We start from the raw sequence: 23,920 nt of genomic DNA, 5'->3' as shown, positions 1-23,920 counted from the left end.
CCCCAGTGTGTGATGAGTGCTAGTTAAGATGGAAAAGGCATTAAAACTGGGTGGAAGACGTGACCAGAAAACGTGTTCCGTTGACGGCAAAGTGCGGCTCCAGAAACCATGGAGCCTCTACGGGGACTTCAGCAAGGGACTCCCTGAAACGAGTGACACCAGAGCATTTACTGCAAGTGAGGGACAGTTACACAGACTCAGGAGTAGGTTTGGCCTTTTATCGTCTCACGTCATCACAGGAATCAGAAGGGTGAGTACAGAGAGCGAGACCACATACCTTATTACAGTATGTTATTACAATCATTCTATTTTATTATGAGTTACTGTTGTCAGTCTCTTACTGAGCCTGGTTTATAAATTAAACATTACCATAGGTGTGTATGTACAGGAAAGACATAGCATAGGGCTTGGTACCACCGCAGTTTCAGGCCTCCACTGGGGGTCTTGGAATGTGTCCCCTGCAGGTCAGGGGGGGACCACTGTTATCTTTAAGACTGGAGATTCAGAATCAGCTGGAAGAGCTCAGCAACATAAAGGGAAAGTAATACTCCATGTGATTATAATCAAGGTCGTTTGATTACCCTCAGGAGAAAGACGGATAAGGGCAGTGGAAATAATTACAAAGAATAAGGAAGTATAACTTGTTCAAAATTCAGTTCTTTATTTCAGGTCCACAGATGTTTCAGTTGTTTTATTTAAAATCTTCCGAGTTTTTTTCCAGAGTCCATCAGGTACTACTAAATAAAGTATACGATTAGGCCCTTAGCTGAAAGGAAATCCTGAGTTCAGTTTTGAAACTCCTGCCTATGTGATGTAATATCTGTCGGGAGTTAGAGAAATGGCATCAGAGCTTAAATATGGTCAAGAAAAAAACAGGCATAACACAGAGACAACAGTCTACATTCGGAGTAATGTTAGCTTTCTGAGGGAGAAAGATTAGGAAACCTGTCTCAGAGATTGGGAAGAGGGAAGTAACCAAAGAGATGGTTTGACAGCACTGTCAGGAGTGCTGTATCGTAGGACAGTTTCAAGCAGAAGTTAACATCAGACACAGAATCCTGGACTAGCAGTCAATGATGAAATGATCTCTCAAAAAGATGGTAATGTACCGTGTCTCCCCGAAAATAAGACCTAGCCGGACCATCAGCTTTAGTGCATCTTTTGGAGCAAAAATTAATATAAGACCCGGTATTATATTATTATATTCGTTATATTATATTGCTATATTATATTACTATATTATATTATACCTGGTCTTATAATAGAATAAGACCAGGTCTTATATTAATTTCTGCTCCAAGAGGCGCAATAGAGCTTATTGTCTGGCTAGGTCTTATTTTCGGGAAAACACAGTACAACCACCAGCAGCAACTTGAGAAATGCAGTAGGGGGCTCTAGTAAAGGGTCCCTTTGGGAAGCGAGGGCATCTCCAGTCTGGAAGCGCCTGGTGCTGAAGGTGAACTCACGGCAGCACAGGACAGTAGAAGGCTGAAGTCAGAAGACGGTTTCTGTCCACATGTGCTCCTGAGAAGCGGCGCAGCCCTGACCAGATTTTTTGAGCTCTAAACAGTTTAAATGAATTGCCATGTGTTCACCACAATTACCTTTAAGAAAGAAACAAATCATATGCATGTAAGTACTTTGTATACAGCAGAAACGATGTTTTCCCAATTAGCGCTTGAATAGGTGACACTTTACTAACTTCTTTGCTTTAAATAAATGTCAGAAATTACAAATCGCATAAGAATAAATTTTTGACTCTTTCAAAATGCATTTTTAAAATAATTTTATTTAAGAAATTTAAGTCTAAAATTTACATGTTGATTTAGGTTTATCAAGTTGAAGAAGAAATGCGTGGACTTCTGCAAGAAACATGTAAGAACAAAAAAGCAATGGAAACAAAAATTAAGCAACTTGCTTTTGCTCTAAATGAAATTCAGCAAGATATGTGATGGTTCTAAGAACGAATTTAATTGAAATGGACCAGCAGACCTATTGTAAAAATGATTAAATATTGTAATAGTAGTAACTGCTACGACTTTGAAATGTCTCTTTGTACACATTTCATTCTAATTATATTTAAAAGACTTTTGATAAAGTAATTGTATATGTAGGTTTTTATAATAAATTGTTGATAATTATGTGTATTAGAAAAACCTATCAAAATAACTAGACTTAAGACACTTTCTTGTTTCTGTGCTATACATTGTTTGGTAATTACACATTTGCCTATGAATATGTAAATGAAAATTTAGCATTTGACTATAGTGGGGAAAGTATTTTAATGATTGTTGTTATTGTCTTGATGAAGAACTAATTATGTTTATTGGTTGTCCTTTAGTTGATGTAGCTCCATTCTTTTAAAATGCTCATAAGTATAGCCAGAAAGTATTTGAAATCTGTATGATAAGAGATGGGGCATTCTTAAGAAAGCATATGTAGCCATCTCCACCCCACTTATAATGGCCCTTTTTTATAAAGCATACGACTTCATTAAAGATTACATTTAAAGTTATGTAAACATCGTATGTTCCTCAAGAGGAACAGTGCTGTTTCATCCTCTTTTCATTTTCCTTTTTAATCACTATATGTATAGAGAATTCTTACTTGCAACTGGCAACAGTTTTCTTTCATATCAGGTCATTTATTACTATTTCACTTTTGTCATCTCTTATGTTCCCATGTATGCAGAACAAAAACAAATACTATTCTCGTTTCTAAAAGAATATAATACCATGGTTTTAACTAATAGCCAGTGAACTAAGTTTTAAAAATTAAATGGAATCAGGAAAAATGTAAATGCTTCTAAATGAGGGCTGCATTTCATAATAGGCAAGCTTCATACTGAAATCTGCTGGAGAGCATTGAGCATACCAATACGTGTGATGGAGGAGGGGGACATAAGATATATATATGTATATATATGGAAAAATAATAGCTGAATACTTGCGAAATTTGATGAAAAAGAACCTACAGATCCAACAACTTCAGTAAAACCCAGGATAAAAAACGAGAACGACACCTAGACATTTTACAGTCAAACTGTTGGGAAAATCTTGAAAGCAACAAGAAAATAGGGCTTATCTCATAGAGGAGCAATATAATTAAGTTGACTTCAAATCAGAAACAATGGCGCCCAGAGGCAGTGGATGACATATTTGAAGTCTGGGAAGAAAAGGAGCTGTCACTCAAGGATTCTATATCCAGCAAAACTACCCTTCAAAGTAAAGGCATTCCCAGACAAAGACAGAAAGCTTACTGCTAGCCAGCTATCTGAAAAAGGTTCAGAGACAGTCCTAGAGGCTGAAAGGAAATGACACCAATCACTCAAATTCACTGGAAACAGATGGTACGTTTTTATATGAGACTAGGAATATATGTGTCTTCTATTGTAAGAGACAAAGCAATGATAACACTTGAATTCACAGTGTATATAGATGGATGTAATGTGTGACAAAAGTAGAAAGTTGGGGGAAGGAAGTAACAGCTATAGCCTAGTAGCTTATGTTACCAAATTAAGTTAACACTAAGCTAAGGGAGACTGACAAAGTGCACATTATAGTCCCTAGAACAGCCACTAGGAAAACACCCCAATAGTATAGTTAGAACGTCAGAGGTGGCCCCACTTCTGGAATGGCAGGCAGCACAAGAACTGTGGACCTGTCTCCTGCCAAAGCCACCACAACCGGCAAAAAGGATTTCAGAACACCCAGTCAAGTCTCTGAGATTCGGCCCGAGAACATTGAGCAAATGAAACATTTACTCAGTGTTTCTTCATTTGTTCCAAGTGCACTCAGTCTCAGTAGCAACAGCCTGTGGCACTAAGCCATGGCCGGGTCCCCCTTGCCTCCAGGTCAGCGGATGGGAAGCCCAGGATGAATGGCTGTGGCCGGGAAGATAAGTCCGTTCCCTCTCCTCCATTCCCCTCCGCCTCCAGCCTCCTCGGGGTGGGCAGGCCACAGCCTCTCATCCCCACCAGCTGAGCAGCAGAGATGAAATTCAACCTTGAGCTGGACCCACCATGAAAGCTCAGATTACTGAAATCAGGACTAGGGGCAGGGACGCAATGGGGCCGGGAGGAAACGAGGTGATGGGAATGCTTATGGCCTTGATGGTGACCTCCTGGGAGTGTACTCAGGCCCCCTCATCAACTCATGTAAGTTAAATGTGCATCTCTTACATGTGAATTACACCTACGGCTTTAAAAACAATCCACGGCAGCAGCATCAAAAAGTAAAATTCTTGGGTTAAAGTTAACAAAAGCAGTGCGGATCTTACACTCTGACAACTACAAGACATAGAAAGAAAGCAAAAAGACCTAATATCCATGGATTGAAAGACACTATTGTTAAGATGGTCATTGTCCCCGAATTCATCTATTAAATGCAGCCCCTATAAAAATCCCAGCCAGCTGGTCTGTGGAAGTTGACCAGGTGATCCTACAATTCATAAAGAAACTCCAGGGACCTAAAGCAGCCAAAACAATATTGAAAAAGAAAAAGGAAGTTGGGCAGCCCACACCCCTGATTTCAAAGCCTGCAGAAACCAGCCATGAAGACACTGGCACCATGGTGGGCACACAGGCCAAGGGGACCGAGCAGGGAGCCAGCCGGGGAGGCCGCGGGGCCGCCGGGGCCGCCGGGGCCGCAGGCGGCGCCCCTCCCGCGGGAAACGCGTCTCCCGGCAACGGCGGCCGCGGCGTCACTTCCTGCCATTTAAACTCCGGTCCCCGCCGGCGTCGCCGTGTCCCGCGTCCCGCCGCGGGCTCGTCGGCGCTCGGGCTCGGCCAAGCCGCGGCGTCGGTCGGCTGCGGGCCGGACTCGGGGCGATGGCGGCGGCCGAGTCCGCGAGCTCGGGGCAGCCGGCGCCGCCGGGCCAGGCTCAGGGCCCGCGGCCGGCGCAGCTCGGGGGCCCGGCGGGCGGCAGCAGCCGGCACGAGAAGAGCCTGGGGCTGCTCACCAGCAAGTTCGTGTCGCTGCTGCAGGAGGCCAAGGACGGCGTGCTGGACCTCAAGGCGGTGAGCGCGGGCGGCCGGGCGCGGGGAGGACGCGGGGCCGGGCGGGGAGGACGCGGGGCCGGGCGGGGAGGACGCGGGGCCGGGCGCGGGGAGGACGCGGGGCCGGGCGCGGGGAGGACGCGGGGCCCGGCGCCGGGAGGACGCGGGGCCGGGCGGGGAGGACGCGGGGCCGGGCGGGGAGGACGCGGGGCCGGGCGCCGGGAGGACGCGGGGCCGGGCGCGGGGCCGGGCGGGGAGGACGCGGGGCCGGGCGGGGAGGACGCGGGGCCGGGCGCCGGGAGGACGCGGGGCCGGGCGCGGGGCCGGGCGGGGAGGACGCGGGGCCGGGCGGGGAGGACGCGGGGCCCGGCGCCGGGAGGACGCGGGGCCGGGCGGGGAGGACGCGGGGCCCGGCGCCAGGAGGACGCGGGGCCGGGCGCCGCCCCGCCGCGTGACCGCTGGGCCGGCGGGCGCCGCGCTCCACAAAGGCCGCGCGCCGCGGGCCCTCGGGTCGGGGCTGGCGGGGCCCGGGGCCTGCGCCGGGGAACGGCGTGTCCCGCTGCCGAAAGACTAAACAGCAGCGGCAGATCCGCCTGCTTCGCAGGAAGCACGGGGACGCCTGGGCTCGGCAGCCCCTCCGCGCTAAAGCGCGAGTAGCAGCAAAACCCCTTCCTCGCCCACTTGTCGTTCCGGTGGTCGCGAGGGGCTATTCGGTGGGGCTGCATTTGGAACCTGATGCAGGTCTGCCGTCCCACGCAAAGAGCGCGTTTTGTCCCGTTCACGCGAGGCCGTGGGCGCGCCCGCAAGCTGTCCAGCTCCGTGGCTCCCCAGGCTCCCTGCGCGCGCGCTTCGCCTTTGGCTCCAGTGCAGGGGCTGCTGTTACGTCCACAAAGTGACTTGGCGGTTTCAGGCAGGAGTCGGAAAGATGCACAGCGCCCAGGAACCCAGGGTGGTCGGTCACTTGAATAAAGTCAAGCGGCGCACCAAGTTTCTGTAAGAACCCAAGCTTTAAAAACCAGCCAAAGAACAAAAGTGCGGAGGAGGGCGTAATCACTGCACACGCCCCCCGGACGGGCCGTGCCCCTGAACCTGGGCCTCCGCTGGGGGTGGTCGCAGGACCCTGCCTGGCTGCAGACTGGCTGCAGCCACCTGGGCTGGGTCTGCAGAGCCCGAAGCATCCTGCACCCCCCTGAGCGCAGGGCCTCGGACCCGCCCAGGGCTGGGGGCCTTGAAGGCCCCCTCCTAGTCCTGGACGTAGGAGGTGCGGAGTAAGTGATGCTGAGTTGCCTGAATTGTCCTGCTTGATACAAATGAGGCATGAGCCGCCTGTTTTGCATTCAGGGAAGTGGAGTCTATGATCTACTTTTCAAAGTGTTATCCCTGGTATTTCCCCCACCTTTGGAAATTCCTTGTTCTCTGCTTCTCCCCACAGCCCCTTCCTCCCTCCCTAAGCTGCTGTATAGCACATACAGATAGTATTTAAACCGTCTTGAGCCAAAATGGATTCTGTTTAAGGAATGCCAGGAAGTCATGAGGTCATCAGAGAAAGGGTGTTCCACACACAGCTTGCAAACCATGATTCAAAACCTAGAAATCCGACCTTCGCCTGTGACTTCAGTAAAAGCAATCAGGAAAGTTTGGGGTTTTCCAGATAGAACTGAACCCTGAGGGCTGGCTCGGAGGGCTTCACCCTCACCTGCCTGGAGTACCGCGCCCTGTGCCCTTACGTCCTTTGGCTTCCTGTGTCATCTGTGGGAAGTCACGGGCCGTGGGCAGGAAGTCGGTTTCCTATTTCCTCTCAGCATTGACTCATTCATCCTGGAACTTTCCTAAAAGTGCAGAGGTGTCTGCGATAATATTATGTCATTATATTAATGATGTTTTACTCCTAGAGGATAGTTTATCATTCTTTTTCACGTATATGTGGAAAACAATGTTTTCTTATTTACATATACTTTTCATGTATTTGCATATATACATATAAAATCTTATGTAAAAGTCTTACATTGAAATCTTTCCAATGATGTTTCTTCTGGTGTAGCATAGTAAAAGGTTGTTCTGACACTTGCCATTACATGTTGAGGATGGACTAACCCTGACAATTACAATTTCCTCTAATGTGAAATTATCAAATCATATTGTTTCTTATATTCCTACTTGGGGGGGGGAGGTTATTTCAGCATAAGTTATTGATACTTTTGAGTTATACACTTGATATATTTTAAGAAGCAGTTAATGGAACATCACTTTTGTGAATATCATGAATATAAAAAATTATATCAGCCTTCACATCCAAATGTCTTGGAAATCCATAAAATATCCAAGACCACATAAATGCTATTTATTCTATATATTATATATAAATGCTACATATTCGTATTATATACGAACATAATGGCTGTATCGTAGTGATGCATTTCTTGAGTAAGACAATAAAAGTGAAGTTCCATTTTAAAAGCTTATGCAGAGTTTATTAAAAATCAAAAAATCAAAACTAGAACAAATAGAAAGCCTGTGCATTGCAGACATACTGAGTATAGTTTGGGGCAGTGAAAGCGTGGAGGTGTTTTTAGGGTAGAGAACTTTGGGGCAGAATGCTGAGTGGGAATTAAAGCACTTACATGCTGCTTCCTTTGTATCCTTGAAGTAAGTTATTTATTCCTTGGTTTTTAATTTCCTTGCTGCTTCAATGTCCTCTCCAGCCCCAATGCAAGCACTGTTTCCCCTTGGCCCCCACCTTAGGTAATCTCTCTTGTTTGAACCTCTTAGTACACTTTATCTCTGCCCTGTAGGGCTTTCATTTTTTAAACCTTGTTCTACATACAGCTTGTCAGCCACAGTCCCAAAGCCTTAGACATACGATGTCTGACAATTAAGTTTGCGAACTCATTGCAACCATGTTGCTAACCTTTTTTGATATCAGAGGGATTATTCATTATGCATTTGTACCAACTGGACAGTTAACCAAATTTACTATTTGGAAGTGCTGGAAAGGATGCATGAAAAAGTTAGATGAAAACAACCTGAACTTTTTGCCAACAATTCATGGCTCTTGCATCACGGCAACGCACCAGCTCACACGGCACTGTCTGTGAGGGAGTTTTTAGCCAGTAAACAAATAACTACATTGGAACACTCTCCCTACTCACCTGATCTGGCCCCCAACGACTTATTTTTTTACCCGAAGAGAAAGGAAATATTGGAAGGAAGACATTTTGATGACATTCAGGACATCAAGGGTAATACAATGACAGTTCTGTTGGCCATTCCAGAAAAAGAGTTCCAAAATTGCTTTGAAGGGTGGACCAGGCACTGGCATTGGTGCATAGCTCCCCAAGGGGAGTACCTTTTGAAGGTGACCGTAGTGATATTCAGCAATGAGGTCTGTAGCACTTTCGCTAGGATGAGTTTGCAAACTTAATTGTTGGACCCTGTATATATAATGTTTTGGTTACTGTTTATTGTTTTTTAATCAGTAAATAAATGGAAATGAAAATCTGCTTTTCAGATCATTTTATACGCTCTCGATGAAACCACCTTTGGACCACTAGTACTTGAATAGCTTTTGCAGTGCAGTATATCCTTGGGAACTTTTGACCCATTTGTTTAAACTTTTGAAGTTAACAGAAACACATTTGAAAATGTTTTGCCACAAATTTATTTCATGACTATGTAATTAATCCCAAATTACACCTCATTCTTCATTAGCTTTCTGAATCTGTTTCCTATGAAACCGGAAGAAGGACACTGACTTTCCAAAGCGGCAGGGAGCGTTCAATTAGGTGACGTTTGTGGGAGACCCTACAACACAGTTAGCTGCCCCGTTACTGCCTAATGAAAGGTTCTGAGCTGTGGGTTGACATCAAGCATTCTACATTTTAATTATCTTTAACAGTGTTTGAAATGAGCTAAAATTAGTGTAAACCTTCCCATGAGACAGATAGACAGAGCATGTCAGGGGCACAGTGGAAAGTGGGTTCATGCTGCTCTTTTTAGTTCCCACTATTTCACAGGCAATCTTCCTATGTCACTTGGGGTCCTTCTATCTTAATCTCAGGACCCGTCACTGTATGTGTGTGTGTGTTTGTAACTTATGGATCAATGTGTGGTGCTCTTGCACACTGGTTTGGGATGCAGGCGAGTTGGTTTCTGAAGCCCAGCAGTTCAAACCCTAAGAGCAGGGGGTCCTGGTAGAGAGGCAGGGAGCCGCTGTGCATGTGGAAAACCTGGGAGGTGGTGTTCCCACGTTCTGTGCAGCCTCATGGCCCATCAAAGACCATCCGTGAGCAAAGGGCTGCAACTAATCCTAACCAAACAAAGCTCACGGCCGCCGCTTCCTCCCGGAGCTCACACGCACTTGTTCAAGTGCCGGGTGGGGGCCAGGACAGTCAGGAAAGCCCGCCCGCGGCAGCCCGGGTATGCGCCCTATCGGCGCTCCTGGTTTGTCATGCCCACCTTCACTTTGTTCCCTGTACTCATCACGTTGCTCATCAATGGTGACGTGTTGCTAGAAGAGGAAGATGTGTTCTGGGGCGAGCTGTGCTTTAGTTTTCCTGAACAGCTGAGCTGGTGTGGTACCGTTAGAGGTTTCCTTTATGGCTGTATAGGGCAGGTCCTCTAACAGCAAATAGAACCTTTTCCCGTAAACTTGATGCGTCTGCATGTGTGTTTTATTCACCAGCCGCTGTGGCAGCGTGCGGTGAGGACGTGCCCTCTGTGCGCTGCCTGCCCCTGCAAAGGACCGGCCTGGGGTCCAGTGCTTCCTCCCGCTGTCCTGGAGGAGACCCTCACAGTCCTCCTCTCCTCTCCGCCAAGTACACCCCCTGTCCCTTCACTGCCCCCCACGCCCACTGAGGAGAAAATAAAAAGCAGAAGGAGATGCCTTGGCCCTCCCCTGCCTGTCTGCGACCGCGTCTGCACCACCGGCACTCTGCTGGCCTTGCCCGTGTCCGGCCCTCGGCGTGGCCAGGTCACCCCCTGCCCGCCTCCAGCCATCTCTTTAGCCGTTGTCCCTTCTCTCAGACGTGGCCTCACTTTCCGTGTCTTCCTTCTCTCTGCCACATGCCACTTACTCTCCGGTCCGCCTCTGAGGCACAGGTCCCCTTCCTAACAATCAAGTGACTGCCCAGTAGTCACCCGGTATTTTTGGATGCTGGAACCGACATTTCACTTCAGGTGCCTGCCCAGTGCAGTGAGGTGAGCAGTAGCTGTTGGTCGCACTTGCCCCCGTGGCAGGCGAGTCCAGAATCAATGAGGTAGTGATGCCCGGGGATGGCTGGTCACCACTGATGCGAAGCTCAATGCTGTTAAGTAATCTCGGCAGCTAGTCGGTGAGGACGTAAAGGTGCTTTCTCGTGGTGGCCCGGAATCATACGATGTGGCTTCTGTGGTCTCATCCCCTCTGAAGGAGAGCCTTCGGGTGCCCTGTTTGCTGAGGCTCTGTTTGTTCTAGTGGGGAACAAATGTCAGACACGGGAGCGGGAACCAGTTAGAGGGACTGTGCAGCATTCCTGCATTCACTCAGACGGTGACTTGAAGTGTCTTTGTGGATCTTACCTCATGTGAGTGAGGCGACCGCGCTCCTGCAGGCCATTGGCCAGCACCCCCTCCTCGCTGGCGTTCCTGTGGATTTGATGCCGTGGGTGGGGGCGGCGCGATCCATTCGTCGTGTTCATTGCGAGTTTAAAAAGTGCAGGTAGTGTATTTCAACGTGGGACACTGGGTGTATAATTCAGAATTTCTCCCCAGCTGTCTTGACTTAATTATTCAGAAATCGCTGAGATATAATTTTTCAACGTTTCAGAAGAGAATTAAGGCGTGGTCTTTAGACAAGACTTAATAAACGGAGACATTAGATGGGAAGTGACATGGGCAAGTGATTCACGGCCCCCGCCAGGGTTAGTCCAGAAGGTGACATGAAGTATTCTTAGTGTGTGTGTGTGTGGGGGGGGGGGGTGTGCGGGGGAGCTGCTATGTGTCGTGACCTCTTCATTTTTTTTGCGTCCCAACATCTGCTGGCGTTTAGCTGGAATAATTTCTTTGGTATTCGCAGGGTTTGAGAGCTGCTTTGAATGTACCCAGCTATTGTTCCCCGGCAGCTGACTGGGCCAGATTTGGGGTGGGTTCTCATGCTGTGAACTTCATCACCAGCCCTTTTTGGCTTTCACATATGAATTGTAATCTAGTCCACTGTTCTTTGTTCTCCCCCACCCCACCCTTGTTTAAAACAGGCTGCAGACACTTTGGCTGTGCGGCAAAAGAGAAGAATTTATGATATCACCAATGTCTTGGAAGGAATTGACTTGATTGAAAAAAAGTCAAAAAACAGTATCCAATGGAAGTAAGTTACAAACCAGGACTCTCTTCTGAATCCTTTATTTTTCTCCCCAGTGCTCTGTGAATTCTGACCTTTCTGCTTTGTATTCATATCTCTCCCAAGTCCTCTGTTTCAGCCCCCACTGGAGTCACTTTTCCCTGGACCTGCCTCTGGGCTTCTGTGTAGGTCCCTAGATGTCACTGCTGCCTTCAGTAGTTTGCTCTCTCTGCCATTTAATTGACACTCTTAAAATGCAAAACTTATGTTCTCCCTCAAGCCACTCATGTGGCACACCCTGCACCCTGCTTTGTATTATTAACCCCTCTGTAACCCCTCTCTGTTTATCTGCCGATTAACTAATATAAACTTGAGAACAGGAACTACGTCTTAATGTACTTCCCACATCATAGTTGATTGAAATGCATGCTGTCGTTTGGTAACTGTTGTATGGCTGTGTGTTTGAATGTGACAGATACTGTCTATTCTTTGCATTTGTCCCCTTTGGCCTGAGTTTTTTCTCTTTTTGTCGCCAAAATCCCACCAAAATATTGAAAGGTTATAATTTATTTTACCTGCATCTCGGTCTGCCTGTGAGACTCCCAGGTGTGACTCTTTGGCTGTGACCTCGTTTTGGTCCCTCAGTCACCAGCCCGACCTTCCAGGTGACAAAAAACACTCTTAAAACATACCGAGAATTTTTGTAATTTGACTGTTCTTGCCAAGAAGTTTTGTCAGCGGGCCTGTTCAGAGGTATGGTGTGGGAATTTTCTAAGCATTTGAATCCTTGGTTTTTAGAAGCGTGTAAAGGTTTCTGTTACTGTGAAGATCAGGTGACATGAAGCTGGGTCTGACCCCGGGGCACTAATTCTCGTCTGTTTGAAGAGGTGTAGGTGCTGGTTGTAACACTAAAGAGGTCATAGATAGACTGAGATGCCTCAAAGCTGAAATTGAAGATCTGGAACGGAAGGAAAGAGAGCTTGACCAGCACAAGCTGTGGCTACAGCAGAGCGTCCGGAATGTGATGGACGCCTCCGTCAGCAATAGGTATCCTTTGACACAAGCGGTGCCGGCCCCAGGCGGGTAGCTGCAGGGTGTGTGTCTACGTGGCACGTTCCTGCAGGCTGCAGGCCGGGCACCTGATTCTGCTGCTTTTAGAGATTTCAGTTTTGCAAGTGGATATAACGTTTTAATTTTATAATACGTTCCTAATCATTTCTACGAATATTTACAAATGTTCCCTTTTTAAGTTAGGTGGTGCATTGAGAAAAGCAGGTCCATCTACTTCCAGCCCATCCTGATGGGCGGTAACGTGCCAGCCCACGTGCTCAGGGCCCTGCGGCCACTCCAGGTCACTATGCAGTGCGTGAGTGCACTCACGTCACTGCGTTCCGTGTTCTGACGTCATAAAACTCCAGCAACTCGCCACGTTTTGAACTTTGGTTTCAAAATGAAATATCACAGGCCTGTCATCAGTCCTGGACACTTTTCTGCCTGATAGCAACCCGAAGATGGTACTTACTGGAAGGTGGGGTTCCCAGGTGGGGTACCTACCATATCATATGGGGGAGGAAAAACAGAAGTGAGCTACTCCGTGTTTCTTAGTCACTGTTTCCTTAGATTCTGGTGATGCTCTCGATTTGTGAACTTACCTGTACTCCTGGGGAACTTGTAAACTGCACCTTATCTTGCACCCTCATGGGCTTTGATTAGTGGCTACGATCTAGTGTTCATGTTGTCTTTGGTGCACAAGGCCACGGTCTCATCGTTCTTTCCTCGCCGTGGATCAGAGCTCCCTAATGTTGGGACCCGGGGTTTCCAGACTGCCCTGTGGAGCCCCAAGAGTCAAACCAGTGAACCAACTGGCCTTGGGCCTTGCTGCGCGGCTCTCCAGAGTCGGCCCCTCCCGGTTCCCCAAACATGGCCAGGATGGTCCTCAGGGTGGGGGAGGCTCACATGCTGTAGCACCCTTTTCCCCATCAGGATCCTTCCCCTCAAAGTCCGTCTCCTTGACAAACGTGTTTACATCTGTCTCCCAAGGGACCTCAGATATCACAAAAATCAGAGTGGCTTCTTAGAGCACAGGATGGACCCTCTGAGGGACCTTATTTGATTGTCTTGACCTTTTCAGACTAGACTTCTTTTTTATCTAACCATGTGTGACAGTCGCTCCCCCCTCCCCCAAGCATTTGGTCACTGCTTATTTGGCCTCAGATGTAATAGCTCATTGGAAATGCCTTGATACACGTTCTTTAACTCTTACGACAGTACGTTTTCCTATGTGACTCATGAGGACATCTGCAATTGCTTTCATGGTGAGTACCGCGAGCACATTTTTTCTTGCGTCCCTCCTCTGATCAGTGCGTTGGGCACAGAGTGACCCAGAAGCCCCCTGCACTCGCCCTGCATCATTATTCTCAGGAATGTGGACAGTTCGTCTCCATCTGCCGTGCAGAACCCCGTTCTGTCCCCTGCTCCATGTTCCCCCCTTGAGATAACAATATAACGTGTTAATAATTAAAAGAGTGGGGCTGCATTCCCGTAATTATGTGTAGCACAACATGAAATTGTGCGTACGCATTTATATTTAATTCTGTGTGACCTAGTAAAAGGTGTGTGGTGCACATACAGAAAAGTCAACCAGGCACCTCGCCAAGTGGACTCTGACTCATCCCCTGAGGCTGTTGGTGACATGCGTGCCTGGGGCCCTACTTCTCCGAAAAGGTTTGGGAAGTGTTCACCTTCAGCAGAGAGTGCTGTGGAAATGGCTTCCCAAGTAAGCTACAATAGCTCACTTCAGCTCAAGATTTCAATGCGTCATACCTGACCTCTAGTGTCGCCAGTCATTTAAGTAGCTTAAATATGTCAAGTAAACAGTATTCTTTGAATTAAAGCTAAACGGTTTCGAGAATCTCAGACATTACATGAAACTGAGTGAAAGCAAAATTAACTTGAGCTAAATGTGTTAATAAGAATAACAAGTCTAACACTGGGTATTTACCCTGTTCTAAGATCTACTAATACATCTTTTACTTTATTTATCTCCAGAACAAACCTACGCAGTTAGTTATAGTGCCCCATTTTACAGAAGTAAGACCCACAGGCCACAATCACCAAGCCTGGCGTTCAAACCCAAGCATCTGATTCCAGAGCCCACTGTGTTCTAGGATTGGTAGTGTTTTCTCAAATTTAAAAATCTTTCTTTCTTAATTATTTTGACCAGGTGATACACTTTTGGCCATTCAAGCACCTTCGGGAACACAGCTGGAGGTACCTATTCCGGAAATGGTATGTGTGGTGACCTGTTAAAATGGGTCTGCTGTCCAAGAGGGACAGATGTATTTTCTTTAGCTGAAATGAGCTAATTGTGTGTAAACACTTTCAAGGAGTCCATTTGAGAAGAGTATTACTGAAATTGTGTATTCAGTACTTTGGTAAAATTGCAGCTGTAACTGAATTATTGAATATTTTACTTTTTTTTATTTGATTTAATTTGAGCTAGAGGATATGAAATCTACAGTGGCTTTTTTTGGAATATTTAGCTCCTTTTCATTTTGGGTAGTTGTCAAAATGGTCGATATAGTCAATGATAATAGTCCATAATCTTAAAAAATCAATTCGACTGTATAACTGATAGGACAGTCCTGACTGAGGAAAAAGCTCAATTTAAATTATCAACAATGTCTTGCTTTAAATTAGGTCTTTTTAAAAACATTCTGGCTTTTTGACTCTGCCGTGTGCGTGTGTAAGTTTCATGAGTGTAGTTGTTGGATTCAGAGTTCCTAAAACTGATTTGAAAGCTATACCAACCAAAAAGGGGGGGTAGGAAAAGATTGCTGTTATCATCCACCTCCTGCCCCCAGCTGCTGTAGAAGTTTGTACTTATGCATTGCATGATGGGCTTCTGACGCCTTAGGGTACAAATAACTTTCTGAAATGCAGGGACTTGACCCTGGAATCTCTGTAGGAGAAATGAGTTGTCTTTGTGCCTCCTGAATGGGGTAGAGGAGTTTTGACTTGTGAAATAGTTGCCATTTAAGATGGCATGTTGAGATGACCACACCCATGCCTGGGTCGGGTCCACACAGATGGAGACAGCGTGACGGACGTGCCCACACGTCTGGTTGCATTAAACATGGACGGCTGCCAGGGTTCTACAACTGAGTTTTTCACGATCAGTATTTGAAAAGAGCTTACTTTTAGGGGCAAGTGGCTAGAGCCCTGAATATCCCACACTGCTCTTTGTCTCTACTCTTGTGTTTTGCCATAATGCCTTTATTTTCTGTGGATTTAGTTAGTCTCTGGTAGCTCTGCCTTATTTTTAATATTAGTCTATTCATTTGCTTATTATACCCAATAACTTCAAAGGGTCAGAATGGACAAAAGAAATACCAGATCAATCTAAAGAGTCATTCGGGACCCATCCACGTGCTGCTTATAAATAAAGAGTCCAGTTCGTCCAAGCCTGTGGTTTTTCCTGTGCCCCCACCCGACGACCTCACACAGCCTTCCTCTCAGCCCTCCACGCCCTTGAGTCCACAGAAGGCCAGCGCGGCCACTCAGAGTCTGCCTGAGCAGCACGCCTCGGAAAGAAGCCAGAGTCTGCAGCAGACAGCAGCCACAGACTTACCTGCAGGTGGGTCCCGAGCCTGGGTTTAGAGTCGAGGGGGGAAGTGTGGCAGCCGTGGTAAACAAGCTGGGGAGCTGTTCTGAATGTGTGGTTGTGCTGGGACTGTTATCTGACACCAGAGGCAAAACAGTAAGCTGAGTTTAATGAACACTTGTTCATTTAGTGTCTCTGTGTGCCCGGCCCTGGGATAGGTTTGATAAGGAAAAGTTAAAAACAGATCTGTCTTCTTACATTCTTTATTGTTGCATATTATGTGATTGTAATTATATATCTAAGTATGTTTATTGCTGCAGATTTCTTAAGGTATGTAGTTTTCAGGCACACATAATCTGACTGTATATTCAGAAACATACCGGGGGCGGCAGAACGTGTGGTTAAGACCATGTGTGGAACCGTGAGTGGAGCAAGGGGACAGGATTTAATGGGGCCGATGCACCGTTTTCCCTGAGGTTCCATTTTCAGAAGCGAGCCACGTGTGTTCCTTTGCCCCCACCCCCCACATTCACTATTTGCACGTCAGCTTTTTATCCAGGTGTACTTCGTAAGGTTACCTCTTCGTAGCTGCAGGGCGGATCACGGAGATGTGTGCTAAGCCTTTAGACAGTCACCCGGTGACGCCTGCCTCCCCTTCCTTCAGTCTTCGTTGCTCTGCTTTTGACTTGGAAAGCTGAGTTTTATAGAGTTGACAAGTCTCAGCTCCAGTTTAGGGAGCGCGGCCATCTCAGTTTCCCTGTGGAATGAAAATAGCTCAAACTCTGAAAACCGGACGTCGGGGTCAGGGCCGCCTCCTGGATGTATAAGCGTCCTTGTCCCGTCTTTCCCACTGGTCACACGCTGGGTCCCTGGCGACCCCTCCCTGGTGCCATAGCAGGGCTTGTGCGGTGGCTGGTCAGTGGTGACAGTCACGCTGCAGATGTCTGTCGTGGTGCAGCTTCCCATTGCCATTCGGGATGTCGGAGAGCTGACACCAGCGGAGACAGACTGTCAAGGCCTAGCTGTGCACGGAGGCTCGTGCACCTCCTGCGCCCCTGTCCTTCCGCCTCTGCGCCCCTGGACGCACTCCATCCCAGGGGCCCTGCGGACACGCAGCGAGCGAGCAGCCCAGGCTGATGTAGGGGGTGCGTGCAGCGCAGAGCTCTCTGTGGTCTAACTCAGTACATCGGCCCCTCTAAGCACTAAAAAGGTTTCTGTATATGGTTTTGTATTTGGAAATAGTAAGGGAAGGAATTTGGAGCCACATTAGAGAGAGCAGTGGATGTCGGGCTAGTTGGGGCTTAGCTGACACCAGTGAGGGCTTGTGGCCGGGCAGTGACACGCGCTGCACGACGGGAAAGGTGCCCGGGGAGCAGGTGGCAAGGCCGCGGAGGCTGGCGGCTAGGTGTCTGCAGTTACGCGCTTCGGAGAGAACATTAAGGCTAAGATGGGTGAGGAAAAGGGGGTTGGAAGGAGAAACAAAGAACACCTGTGAGAAATACTGGGGCAGCACCCTGAGTAACACCTGACGTGTGAGACGCAGAGGTGAAGTTCCCAGGACTGGACGGCGGGTGGAAGTGTAAGGTTGGCAGAGGAGAACTGTGGTCCCACTGATGCTAAAACCAAGGGCTGAAGTTTAAGGTTGGTGGACTAAGAGAACTGTCCCACTGACCATAAAACCAAGGGCGGAGTTTTGGGAGGATGTGTGCGTTGGTCTGCATGTTGCCTTTGGAAGCTGAAAAGTAACGCCAAGCACAGAGCAGGTGCTGGTGAAAACGACCTGGCCACAAATCCTAGGGCTTTAACTGTGTACTGTTAACCAAGCTAATGTTTACATATAACTGTGTTAACCAAGCTAATGTTTACATATAACTGTGTTTAAATAGAAGTGCCTTTTACTGTTAAAATCTATGAACAGAAATGTAACAAAACCTTCTCACGTTTCTGTGTCCAGCGGCATCTATTAGTGGAGATATCATTGATGAGTTAATGTCTTCTGATGGTGAGTAGTTTAAAATTTGACTAACTGCCTTCACTGTACATCAGCAGTGCTTTTCTAGAATTGTAAGTGGCACAGAACACACTGAAGAACCTATACTTTTTAACTGCTTAATGTACTATAACAGTTCTTAAAAAAAAATCTCCTTTAGTAACTGTAGTAAATCATAGGCCTCCTGCAGCATTTTACTTTACCTGCATTTCGGGGGAGAAGAACCCATACGGGGGCACTTACCCTGCACAGAAGAATAAACTTCTAAGCTGTTAGCACACTAGCCCTTTTCACTCTTGAAGAACTGGGCCAAGAAGAGTAAAATAATCTAAGTCAACAACAGGTCATCTGAAAACCCAGCTCTGTAAATTACCCCCACGGCCACTTTCCAGTTGCCAGAGTGAAGTCACTTAACTCTCCCTAACATTAGCTGTGTCATCATCGCACCTGAAATGCAGCTGCAATACTGTGACTGCTCTGACAGTATCTCCCCCAGCTTCACCTTTCTGTGAGTTCTGGGGCTCAGAGTCCTGGCTTCTGATATGGCCGGGACCTAGTGGCAGATGTTCAGTTAGCAAACCGTACGGTCACCACTTGGGTTGCTGAAGTAGCAGAGACCAGCAACAAATTTATCAACATACATCTAATTCCTACTCTTTTCATAGTGGCTTGTATAGCAGAACAGAGGAAGTACTTTGACCTGTGTTTTTGAATCATGTATTTCAGTGAGAAGTTCAGCCAATAAAACTTTTAACCTCTATTTCTCAAGCTAATACCTGCAATCACTATAGTCAATGCAGAAATTGTCTTTTAAACAAGTCTTTCAAATTATACACTCAACACAAGTCATTAATTTGATCATTACATTTCCTATCATGTATTTTTTCGTTCTTGTGTAACACAGGAAGAATTTAACTGGATGGATATACTGGAGGGTGTTTTATGTTAAGCATCATTACACGTATGGAGAAACCATCGCTAACATTGAACCTTTGTTTTGCTTGCAGTGTTTCCTCTCTTACGGCTTTCTCCTACCCCAGCAGACGACTACAACTTTAATTTAGATGATAATGAAGGAGTTTGTGATCTCTTTGACGTCCAGATACTAAATTATTAGATTCCATGGAGACCCGGGACTGTTATCTACCTCTAACTATGTAACATTTTAGACTTTTAATAACCTAAGTATTTAAAATAATGAATGTAACACCTTTTTAGTTCACTGATTCTGAAGTGTTCTTCCCTAGTACTTTCTTTTTTCACTTCACAAAATTTCAACCATAAAAACAAAGGGGAAAAAGTGATTTAGTTCCCACCCCCACTCCCAAGTAATTGCATTCTGGATTTTTCCAAGTCTGAATCCTTCTGATTTTTCCTCTTAGAGAGGAAAGTTAAAATAGACTTAAGGTCGCCAAAAAACAAAACGGTTGGCCAAGGACGCCTCACCTGCTTGTCTTACGTTTTTACTGCCACGAAACTGCCCATGTGTGTGTGTTGCTCCAGTGCAGACCCGCTCACTGCCACGTACACAGGGACGGGTGGGGACAGGATCTGTTAACTCTCAGTGAACACTTGGTGAAGTGCCTTCTGTTTCCGCACTTTAAGTTGCTCACATTCGGTTGACTTCTGACATTCCACTTTCCTTGATTTTAGGAAAGACCTGTTTATGTAGTTGGTTTTTAAAATGTGCCAATGCCTGTACATTAACAAGATTTTTAAAAATAAAGTTGTATAAAACATTTACTTTATTGGTCTTTCGTGGGACTTGACGCGTCACCAGCGTGTTACAACTGAGCCATTAACCTTGTGGCCTCGTCAACATTAACGGCTTCGTTTTCCTGGCACGGCTGAGGAATCTGGAGGGAGGAAAGTATGAGACGGGTCTGTGAAACTCGAGTAACAATAGTGAACAGGGACAAAGATGATCTATTACCCAGTTTAACTTCCAGTCAGCCCTTTGCAGCTAGAACATTAAATTCTGATTTTAGACTCCGTGTTTTAGAGTCTGAATATGACTGAACTTGCTGTACACACTGCACAGCCACGTACAGCAGACAGGCAAGTACTAAAATGACACTCAACTCACAGGCTTTGAAAAGCTGGAGTTTAATTCATTACCCATAACAGAAAGAAAGGATTTCTACTCACCAGCTGTTTCTGCAGAGGTTCAAGGGAAAGGCCTTTTGAGAAGTGTGCGAGTTCCTTTTGGATATCTATAAAAGCTTTATTCACTCTCTTAACTTGGTCATCATTCGCAATGTTTATCTTGAAAAAAAACAAAGCAGTAATTCACGATCGCATAGCCATTCAGGATAGAATACATTCCACCTTAATTGAACCTTATTAAACCTAGAAAACTAAAACAACGTCACCGCACCAATATGCGGGAATGATTCACAGTAACTCTTGTAGTCTTATGCGGACATTTTAGACTAGAGGTCCTGGTTTTTAAAACTTAAGAATCATGTGGCCACGCCCCATATGCTGACTTGACGGGTATGGAGGCCGAAGTGGGCACCAGTCTTTCTAGGAGACAGAGCCATCATACCTGTGAGACGAGCAACCTGCGTCCGATGCCTTTAGTGTTGCGCTAACAGTACCTCTCTGCGCCCGTCCTTGACTTTCTTGCCTTGATGGCAGCCCCTGGCAATCTCAGAACAGCCCCCCCCCCCCCCAGGCAGCTCCCTCTCTTGCATCTACGCCGTGGGGTGGTGGTCCTGTTCCTCGCTGCTGCTCCCAAACCATGTCTCCTCCAAATCTCTCAGCCTCCGTGCACTCCCGACCAGGACGTTCTGACAGCCCTTTCCTCATCGCTGTCACCTGCCAACACCGTGAGGACTTGCTCTTTCGTGCAAGACCTCAAACCTCAGCTCGCTGACCTCTCTTATGCCTGGAGTCACTGCTCAGTAGCTTCAACAAAAGTCTAATCCTACGGCCTCGGGATGGCTTCAGGTGCTCTCTGCTGGGACTTCACTTCCTCCTCCTGCCATCACTGCCCGGACCCCAGGGGCCTTCGCACTGGCTCTGCCTGGAACAGGCCGCTCCCAGCACATTCCAGCTCTGCATTCCGAGCGCCTCGTCACTCAGTGTCAATTCCATGGAATACTGACCCCACACCCCCATCTAGCACCTAGTTTGAGTCCCTTTACGGCTTTTCCAAAGTCATAAAACTGCTCAATCACTGAGGCGACACAAACTGAAAAATAAAACGTTGTTTGTCTATGGACGATGATGATCATTACTAAGTCCTGGAGAGCTGACTCCACCTGCTACATAAACTTCCAAACATTTTCTTAAAGAACCTACTTAACCTTGATGAAGAAATTTCCCAATTATTTTGAAGTGAAAACAAAGAAGATAAACGCTTTTATAAATTGTGCATTTACGAAACAAAATACTGTATTTTCATTTCACAGGTTTTTGTTTGCATTCCACATTTTCAGAGAAATAAGTTACTGAGGAGAAAAATGGGTGCTGCCTGACATTCCACGTCCTGGCTCTGTTGAGAGGTTCTTGAATATATCTGACTTCAGAGATAAGAACTGGTTCTCCTACCATGTTGTTTATGATTTTTGTGCTCTGATAAACCGATAAAACTCGTAATGTGGAGCCTCACACATTTGCAGTTAATTTTCTTTTTGTACATTTGGATCGAGAAAGGGATGTTACTTCTCTCCATTTTTTTAATCCAATGTTTAAAATCCTCTTGCCTTTGTAGAAAAGGCTAAGGACCTGTTTTAAGTAATAGCATTCAGTTTTCCAGCAGCTTCACCACTGCGCTTTGCCTGTAAAATACAAAGTCAGAGTGCTTCACTAATAGTACTCACCTTCTTAAGGTTTGTGGTGACTGGTTTTGCTTTGCTTTTCACCTTAAAGTGTTTTTGGCTGGCTATGTGAAACACGTTCCTGGACTTGGGCCCTCTCCGTTTGTTCTTGGCCATGGTCTGGGAAAGAAAGAAAAGGCCATGGTCTGGGAAAGAAAGAAAGTTAAGCTGCCCAGGTTTATGAACTGTACATCAATTCAAGTTTTCAGAGTAAAGATACCAAGTGAATCTAAGAAATTTCTAAGAACTTCTAACTCTGATTCTTTTTAATGTGGCTGCGTGTATGACCAGTTGCCCCATGTCTTTGGCCCCGCCTAGGTTTTCTGCTGTGCAGAGTAGGGCTCTAACTCTAATGCATCACCAGCACCTGGTCCATAGAAGCGCCACATTAACTTCTGCTGGTGAACCCATTAATATTATCAACACACTTGTTTTTCTAGCTCTCTGCTGACAATGGAACCATCACCGTCCATCCTGCTAGTTCACATGCCATTCCGGTTCCGTCACACACTAGCACTGACTCCTGTCTCCTTCCTTTTTCATTCTTTTTTCCTTGCCCCACATTCTCTCCTGTGTGTAACTCCTCCAAATCAGTCCTTAATCCTACTTTCTACTTTCCCCCCTCCCTGAAGTTACCTTCACCACTTTCATATCAGCTGTGTGAACCTTTAGATACTTTGTCCTGTAGCTAAACATGCACTAAGCCTGTAAATTGCACCTTAGACACATCTCAAATTTGTTTTTAACGATGCATGTGAAAAAGTTTTTAAAATATCAATAGCTAGGATTTATTGAGCTTTCACTATATGTACAAGCACTATGCTAACATTCTATGTGCTTAATTTACTATCACAACAACACTGGTGTGATACTGTTGTCTCCCCATTTTACAGATTTTAAAAAAAACTGACGCAAAGATAAATTCATTAGCCCACTGTCACACTGTTGGTAATCACGGAATGCCAGGATTCAAAGCCAGGAGAACTAGATCCAGAGCTAGACCGCGTTACGTGACGTGGCATCTCACGTACAAATACCAGTGCAATACAACACATGACGTAGTGCTGCCCAGTTCAGGACCAGGTTTCTGCTCCAGTCCCTAGGTCCACGTGGGTAGCCCCTGGGTTGGGCACACTACACCCATGGGCCAAATCAGGCCAGGCGCCTGCCTTGTAAATAAAGTTTTATTAGAACACAGCTGTGTCCACTTCATTATGCACTTTCTGGGTGCTTTCCTGCTACAACTGGTCAGCAGAGACTACGCGATTTCTACCCAGTCCTTTCAGAAAGACCGCCACCCTGTCTCGAGCCGCCTGCGTTCCGGTTTAGCCCACACGGTGCTTTGCGATGAACCTGCCCAGCTTCCCGACTCGGGGGCACCGCGCTTTGCCCGGGTGCGCTGCGGGCACCGCCGTCCCACCTCCCGCGCCCTCCCCACACCCAGCCCGGCCCCCACGGCTCTGGGCGGGCACCTGCACGCCTCCTTTCTCCCTCTGCTCACAGTGCAGCTCTTGGCGGAACGACGTCCTCCCTCCATGTCTAGCCTCTGGCGACCACTTAGCGGAGACAGCAACGCTTCTCTGCCCCGATGCGGGACCCCTGCTTTAATTAAATAACCTGATTCTCCCAGCAGTAATCGCAACCCAGCCACACACCTATTCACGAATCAATTACCACCTGCGGTAAAGGAGTGATAGCTACACGCACGTGACATAAGCACCGACACAGGACGCAGAGTGACAGCTGTTGCGGGCAGCGTGCGAGTGGGGACCCGAGGAAGGGTCGTGGAGAAGGCAATGCCCTAGTGGGGCAGAGGACACTGGGAGGAAAACAGACTCGACCGAAGCCTGGTCCCGGGCGCGGCCGGAGGCAGCGAGCGGCAGCCCCGAGCCCGGAACGCAGCGGCGCGAGGCCCGCCAGCCCGGCCCCAGCCCCCAAAACGTCCCACTAACCTCTCCCCAGGCTGACGTAGGTACAACCCGTGCAGCCGCTTCTGCTCGTGACGCCACTTGCACGCGCAGGATCCCGGAAGTTCCGCGGAGGCAGCCAATTAAACGTCCTCACCCATGTCGTGGTTCCGCCCACCGAGCAGAGCCCCGCCCACAAGACGGAGTCCCATTCAATAGCTCGGCTCGGAGACACACGAACCCCGCCCACTGGACGTCGTAATAAACGTAGTTCCGCCCACGAGTCG

General features: G+C 47.2%; 3 protein-coding genes across 12 annotated transcripts in view; 2 read left to right on the top strand and 1 right to left on the bottom strand.

Moving 5' to 3' along the window:
- LRRCC1 (leucine rich repeat and coiled-coil centrosomal protein 1) overlaps window positions 1-2,515 on the top strand; it is a 28,841-nt gene extending 26,326 nt beyond the window's left edge. For all 4 annotated transcript variants that reach the window (XM_019726272.3, XM_088799343.1, XM_074318780.2 and 1 more), the window contains one exon: window positions 1,830-2,515. In XM_019726272.3, coding sequence (XP_019581831.3) covers window positions 1,830-1,952 — 123 coding nt within the window. In that variant the 3' untranslated portion in view covers window positions 1,953-2,515. The remainder of the gene's footprint in view (window positions 1-1,829) is intronic.
- A 2,191-nt stretch (window positions 2,516-4,706) lies between these two features.
- On the top strand, window positions 4,707-19,645 carry E2F5 (E2F transcription factor 5). Its single transcript, XM_074318781.2, has 8 exons — window positions 4,707-5,017; window positions 11,227-11,336; window positions 12,195-12,356; window positions 13,578-13,624; window positions 14,533-14,597; window positions 15,678-15,945; window positions 17,867-17,914; window positions 18,910-19,645. Exons 1-8 carry the CDS (start codon window positions 4,829-4,831, stop codon window positions 19,017-19,019), a joined length of 999 nt encoding a protein of 332 aa, XP_074174882.1. The 5' UTR covers window positions 4,707-4,828; the 3' UTR covers window positions 19,020-19,645.
- Window positions 16,160-23,826, bottom strand: RBIS (ribosomal biogenesis factor). 7 transcript variants are annotated; one of them, XR_012491705.2, is made up of 6 exons: window positions 23,207-23,358; window positions 21,730-21,846; window positions 20,051-20,167; window positions 19,647-19,758; window positions 19,349-19,562; window positions 16,160-16,669 (listed from the first exon to the last, which is right to left on the bottom strand). XR_012491705.2 is itself a non-coding variant. In XM_074318784.2 (5 exons), the coding sequence occupies exons 1-4, from the start codon at window positions 23,261-23,263 to the stop codon at window positions 19,687-19,689; spliced, it is 363 nt and encodes a 120-aa protein (XP_074174885.2). In that variant the 5' UTR covers window positions 23,264-23,358; the 3' UTR covers window positions 16,160-16,669; window positions 19,647-19,686. The 7 variants fall into 7 exon arrangements, 6 of the variants coding, with proteins under 6 accessions (XP_074174885.2, XP_019581835.2, XP_019581836.2 ...); XM_074318784.2 differs by lacking the exon at window positions 19,349-19,562; XM_019726276.3 differs by lacking the exons at window positions 16,160-16,669; window positions 23,207-23,358 and adding an exon at window positions 23,679-23,826 and having other exon boundaries at window positions 19,350-19,562.
- Window positions 23,827-23,920: the final 94 nt, after the last annotated feature.

The sequence above is a fragment of the Rhinolophus sinicus genome, chromosome 7 (assembly GCF_057876585.1).
Source record: "Rhinolophus sinicus isolate RSI-liver-muscle chromosome 7, RSI-T2T, whole genome shotgun sequence".
Taxonomy (NCBI): domain Eukaryota; kingdom Metazoa; phylum Chordata; class Mammalia; order Chiroptera; family Rhinolophidae; genus Rhinolophus; species Rhinolophus sinicus.
This window is presented reverse-complemented; position numbering and strand designations above follow the sequence as displayed.